Genomic DNA, 6,749 nt, shown 5'->3' with positions numbered 1-6,749 from the left:
CCAATTGACTCAAATGATGTCAATTAGCCTAACAGAAGCTTCTAAAGCCATGACATCATTTTCTGGAATTTTCCAAGCTGTTTAAAGGCACAGTCAATTTAGTGTATGTAAACTTCTGACCCACTGGGATTGTGATACAGTGAATTATAAGTTAAATAATGTAAACAATTGTTGGAAAAATTACTTGTGTCATGCACAAAGTAGAATGTCCTAACCGACTTGCCAAAACCATAGTTTGTTAATTAACAAGAAATTTGTGAAGTGGTTGAAAATAGAGTTTTAATGACTCCAACCTAAGTGTATGTAAACTTCCGACTTCAACTGTATATGGTATATGGGGGATTGAAAATTATGCAGACAATTACATTGATGGACGCTACAATCTATCTACATACTATATTAAAGCTGATCTACCCCCTAAAATAAAAATAAAATTAAGAAAACAGGAATAAAAAGTGACCAGTGTTCAATGGTTATGTACATAGGTCAACAGTCTCTAAGGTGCATATTTAGCTTATTCAATTGTTTTAATGTTCATTTTCCAACTGAATAATGTTGTACTTTTAATTACACCTTACAATAAATGTTTTATTTATCACCTTAGTGCAAAATGCCACTGGTGCACAGTTATCAATATCTTTACAATTGCCACAACTACTTAGTGAATGGCCTGTAACTGGCTTAGGGGATGCCTTGTTCAATTTAGTTAACCTGTATGTGGCTAATTACGAGCTAAACTACTTCTATGCTTGCTTCGAGGCAATAACACTGAAATATGCATGAGAGCACCAGCTGTTCTGGAAGACTGTGTGATCACACTCTCCGCAGCCAATGTGAGTAAGACCTTTAAACAGGCAACATTCACAAGGACGCAGGGCCAGACGGATTACCAGGACATGTACTGCGAGCATGCGCTGACCAACTGGCAAGTGTCTTCACTGACATTTTCAACCTCTCCCTGTCCGAGTCTGTAATACCAACATGTTTTAAGCAGACCACCATAGTCCCTGTGCCCAAGAACACTAAGGTAACCTGCCTAAACGACTACCGACCCGTAGCACTAACGTCTGCAGCCATTTCTGCCCTCCGAGTTCATAGTCGCTATTTAAATAGACCCATTTAATTTTGTCTAGCTTGCCATTCCAAATAAAGTGGAATATTTTTACCTCATATAATTTAGAAAAAAATGGTTAGGTGTAGGCGGGGCCAGAAGTAAATATGTAAACTGGGATATGACTTTTTTCCACAAATAGACAGATATTGAAAATGTACTTTCTGTTAAAATGTATTGTAGTGAGATCATTTTTTCTTCGGGATATGAATACTGTGTATGTCCACTTCACTGTCAGACCATTTTATTGGTAAACTTGTCAGATGCTGGGTGTAGCTGGTGCATGGAAGTCAGGCGCAGGAGAGCAGAGAAGAGAGGACAAAGCACTTTACTGAGGCAATTCACTAAAACAGAATGCAACCGCGTCACAAAAACAATATAAATATAAACATATATGTATATATGTGTGTGTGTGTGTGTTTTGTGCTTGGGAAGGGGTTGTCTTCTTCAACAGGTTGCTGGATTGGCTGGCCTCTTTCCAGGAGCAGCAGGAGGCCTTGGACTCTGTGCCCAGCCTCATCGGTCATGGGATCAACAGAGACAACATGGATGCTGCCCTCCAGGCCCTCTCTCTGGGCATAGAAGAGTACAAGCCTCCACTCGGTTGCCTGGAGCGGTTCTTCAATGATGGCAAGGCTCCTGATCCCGGCCATCTCCCAAACCATCTGAGTGTCCTTCCAGACTGGACCCTGCTGCCGTTGATGAAGGGGACACTTCCCTCCTACATGATATACATTAAGCTGCTGAGGCCAGTGATACAGGCTATCCAAGTGGAAGATCTCAGCTTCCCCAGTGGGAGCACCACCTCTCGGCCCATACGGCAGGTATTCTACGGGCTGCTGCTGGGTGAGAGCAGGGAAGTGGAGGAGTATGACAGGGAAGGCAAGAACCTGACCAGCAGCAAGGTTGAAGCCGTCCTGCCCAGTGCTGCACGACAGCTGCAGCTAGACACACTGGATAAGGTATATATATATACATGTGATGTAGTATACAGTATATCAGGTGTGTATACATGTGGTATAGTATACAGTATATCAGGTATGTATACATGTGATGTAGTATACAGTATAACATAAACATACTGCTGTTGATTCTGAAATTAATTCTCATTCTCTTGTTCTGTTTCTTAGGCTCCACATTCAGTGCGGCTTGAGGTGTTTTTGGAGACCCTTGATGTGTCCCAGTCCACTTTGAATGGTCTCCCACCTCATCTGGGACTTCCTGTGGCTGTTACCTACTACTGGCTGAGGCACGCCCATCCCCGACCAGACCATCCTTTCCTGCAGGCCCTGCTACTAGGACTGGTGTACGGAGAGCTCTGCAGACAGAGGAAGAGCCATAGAGGTATGGACCAGAATATGAATGAAAACACACACACAGGCACACAACTAAGAATGTATAAATAAAGTGTGTGAAGAATGTATAAATAAAGAGAGTGACTCCTCTCTTTTTTGTGTATCGGGGTTTATAGAGGAGGGACCAGTGTTTGAGAGGTTGAGAGGGCTGATTCAGAGAGGTGCTAGGAGTCCAGACCTGGGTGTGGCCCACGCCTTTAGCCAATGGCAGTGCTGCGTGAGGGATGGCCTTGACCTGAACCAACTGCTGTGCTTCCCTCTACCTGAGCCTCAGTGTGCCTGGTAAGGTGTCACTTCCTGAATCAACCCTAACCTCTAACCTCTAGAGTAGACCAGTGGTATTCCTTTACATTGTTTTCTATCCCAGCAGCAACACAGCTAATTCAACCCTCTGTTGTTTCCCTGTTGGAGTCTAGGCTGTACAAGGGAACTCTGGTGCACCAGCTTGTGGCCAAACTGAGAGGGGGGGTGACCCCGGATTCTCTCCTGATGGAAGACCCTTCCTCTGGGCAGCTGTACAGAGCCATGCTGGAAGCCATACTCAACTCCCAGGAAGCTGAGACCACTGGACAACCTGACGGCCCCTCTGCAGATTCTGGCGCTGGATGATGAAGATTTTGATGATGATGATGATGGAGTAGGCTGTAATGAAGTCCCAATGTCCCGCCACAAGAGGAAGGAAAGATTAAATAAAGCACTGTTGACCACTATATAGGGACCACTAAACAACTGTTGAGTTAAATACTGTTTTCTGTGACATTTTAGTGACAGAGTGCATAGGTAGGAAGGCCCCCCTTGCATACACCCACACACACACTTATGAAGAAGTTTCACTTTCACTCACACATGGAGCATAAAGAACATTGATAAGAGAATTGACATTGTTTAAAGAAAATAAGAAAAATGAGAATAAATTATTTGTGACTATGGTTTATTGAAATGAAAATTAAAGGTTGAATACAGTTGAAGTTGGAAGTTTACATACACCTTAGCCAAATACATTTAAACTCAGTTTTTCACAATTCCTGACATTTAATCCTAGTAAAAATGTCCTGTCTTTGGTCAGTTAGGATCACCACTTCATTTTAAGAATGTGAAATGTCAGAATAATAGTAGAGAGAATGATTTATTTCAGCTTTTATTTCTTTCATCACATTCCCAGTGGGACAGAAGTTTACATACACTCAATTAGTATTTGGTAGTATTGCCTTTAAATTGTTAAAATTGGGTCAAACGTTTCGGGTAGCCTTCCACAAGTTTCCACAATACGTTGGGTGAATTTTGGCCCATTCCTCCTGACAGAGCTGGTGTAACTGAGTCAGGTTTGTAGGTCTTCTTGCTCGCACATGCGTTTTCAGTTCTGCCCACACATTTTCTAAAGGATTGAGGTCAGGGCTTTGTGATGGCCACTCCAATACCTTGACTTTGTTGTCCTTAAGCCATTTTGCCACAACTTTGGAAGTATGCTTGGGGTCATTGTCCAGTTGGAAGACCCATTTGCTGTCACGTTCTGACCTTAGTTCCTTTTTTATGTCTTTATTTTAGTTTGGTCAGGGTGTGAGTTGGGGTGGGCATTCTATGTTGTTTTTCTATGTTTTGTTCTGTGGGTTATATTTCTATGTGTTTGGCCTGGTGTGGTTCCCAATCAGAGGCAGCTGTTTATCGTTGTCTCTGATTGGGAGCCATATTTAGGTAGCCTGTTTTTCATTGTGTGTTGTGGGTGATTGTTTCCTGTTTCCTGTGTTAGTATCATACGGTACTGTTTCGGTTTTCATTTATTCTCTTGTTATTTTGTATTCATTCTCGATTAAATTATATTATGGATACGTACCACGCTGCATTTTGGTCCTCCTCTCCTTCCACCAACGAAAGCCGTTACATTTGCGACCAAGCTTTAACTTCCTGAGTGATGTCTTGAGATGTTGCTTCAATATATCCACATAATTTTCTTTCCTTATGATGCCATTTATTTTGTGAAGTGCACCAGTCCCACCTGCAGCAAAGCACCCCCAGAACATGATGCTGCCACCCCCGTGCTTCAAGGTTGGGATGGTGTTCTTCGGCTTGCAAGCCGCCCCCTTTTTCCTCCAAACATAAGGTTGGTCATTATGGCCAAACAGTTCTATTTTTGTTTCGTCAGACCAAAAAGTACAGTCTTTGTCCCCATGTGGAGTTACAAACCGTAGTCTGGCTTTTTTATGGCAGTTTTGGAGCAGTGACTTCTTCCTGCTGAGCGGCCTTTCAGGTTATGTCGATATAAGACTTGTTTTTCTGTGGATATAGATACTTTTGTACCTGTTTCCTCCAGCATCTTCACAAGGTCCTTCGCTGTTGTTCTGGGATTGATTTGCACTTTTCTCACACCAAAGTACGTTCATCTCTAGGAGACGGAACGCGTCTCCTTCCTGAGCAGTATGACGGCTGCGTGGAATTGATCCAGATCTCCGGATGGAACTGAAATTCGAGCTCGGATCTGATCCACGTGTCTCCTTAGTCTTTGTCCACTTCCAATAATCACAGTATAAGATACTGGTCCTGAGCAATCCTCAATGGTAGCTGGAATCCATTTAGGACCAAACCCATAGTTTCTTGTATAGACATCATCTCCAGGTGAGAAACTTCGGAGTTTGGCTCGGGTGTCATGATTACATTTTTGATTCCATTGCTTTTGTTGTATTTTCATTTTCAGGTCTGGTCTGATGAGATCCAAGGTTGACCTTAACCTCCTTGACATCAACATTTCTGCAGGTGACAACCCAGTTGTAGCTTGAGGAGTAATCCTGTAGCTAAACAGGAATCGTGACACCTTTGTTTCAATGCTGGGCCCTTGCATCTTCCTCATCCCCTCCTTCAAGGTCTGAACTGCACGTTCTGCTAATCCGTTTGAAGATGGGTGAAAAGGGGCCGACGTTACATGCTGAATTCCATTTTGTTTCATGAAACTTGTGAATTCAGTGCTTGTAAAACAAGTAACATTGTCACTAACCAACATTTGAGGCAATCCCATAACACTGAAGCTTTGTCTCAACTTCTCAATCGTAGCGTACGATGTTGACGTGTTCATGGGGTAAACATCCATCCACTTTGAATGAGAGTCAATCAACACCAGGAACATTTTCCCTAGGAAAGTTCCAGCGTAGTCCACATGTAGTCGTGTCCATGGTTTTTCTGGCCATTCCCATGGATGTAATGGCGCGGTGGGGGGGTGACTTCCTGTTACTCTGACAATCTGCACACCGGCTAACCTCATTTTCCACATCGTGGTCCATCTTTGGCCACCAGACATATGTCGTGTCTTTGGCTATGCCAGATTAATTTCTATGACATGCTATTCTATAAAATAATTTCTCCGTAATTAATATCACCTGATTGAACTAATCATGTAAATGTAATTAACTAGAGAGGGACACCACGAAATAATATTTATAGAGCTGTTATCTTCCGAATAAACTCTTAAAGATTTAGTAATATTTTTCGTCAATAGCAGTCAACGTCAATCGTCATCTTACTTCAGTCTCATATTCTGAAAGTTGTAAATCCTTGGTTATCTGCAAGAATCCTGGCTAACAAGTTGAATCAGCAATACAAAATTGGGTTTAATTATTTATTTACTAAATACCTAACTAATCACACAGAATCACACATACACAATTAAATCATAACTTGATTACAAATAGCCGTCATAAAGGAAAACGTCCATAGCGGGCGGAATAGATTTGACAGCTGGTTACACAAAGGGAAGGGGCTGAGTTTTGGTGAATGAGCGGGAGACTGGAACAGAGGCGAAGCTGTGCTATCGTAAATACAGTATCTTATGCATTCTAAATTACCGCCCATTTGGAAAAGGAAAATGCAATAAATATTTACTCTGAGCTGCGCTTCAGTAGGTTGGTGGTAGATGGAAGACCGTGTCGCCAACCCGAGTCCTCTGTCCTTTGAAGAATGTCTCTGGTGGTCACGGGATAAGTTGTAGTAACGTCGTTGTGTAGTAGACGGGATACTCTGACTGTCCTTCCTAACCTGCGTTTGTAGCAGCTGTTGCTAACTCAACGGCTAGGAGGTATCACTTCTGTAGTGAATACGAGTTCAAAGTTCATACCATTTACAACCAAAGTCCATGCTGATGTTGGCTTAGTTCTGTAGTTATTATCTGAACCATTCTGACATCGGATCGTCACCCTAATGTACCCGGAACAGAAGGTTATAATTTTGTCAATGGCTTTATATAGTGGAGGGAGAGGGGTGTGTCTGAAAAGTTTATAACCCATGTCTCTTCACAGGGG

General features: G+C 42.6%; 1 protein-coding gene across 1 annotated transcript; it reads left to right on the top strand.

Moving 5' to 3' along the window:
- Window positions 1–1,317: 1,317 nt before the first annotated feature.
- On the top strand, window positions 1,318–3,488 carry LOC120043117 (protein asteroid homolog 1-like). The gene is made up of 5 exons (XM_038987838.1): window positions 1,318–1,344; window positions 1,594–2,073; window positions 2,242–2,455; window positions 2,583–2,748; window positions 2,883–3,488. The coding sequence occupies exons 1-5, from the start codon at window positions 1,318–1,320 to the stop codon at window positions 3,073–3,075; spliced, it is 1,080 nt and encodes a 359-aa protein (XP_038843766.1). The 3' UTR covers window positions 3,076–3,488.
- The last annotated feature ends 3,261 nt before the right edge of the window (window positions 3,489–6,749 follow it).

This window comes from Salvelinus namaycush, unplaced genomic scaffold (assembly GCF_016432855.1).
Source record: "Salvelinus namaycush isolate Seneca unplaced genomic scaffold, SaNama_1.0 Scaffold872, whole genome shotgun sequence".
Lineage (NCBI taxonomy): Eukaryota > Metazoa > Chordata > Actinopteri > Salmoniformes > Salmonidae > Salvelinus > Salvelinus namaycush.
This window is presented reverse-complemented; position numbering and strand designations above follow the sequence as displayed.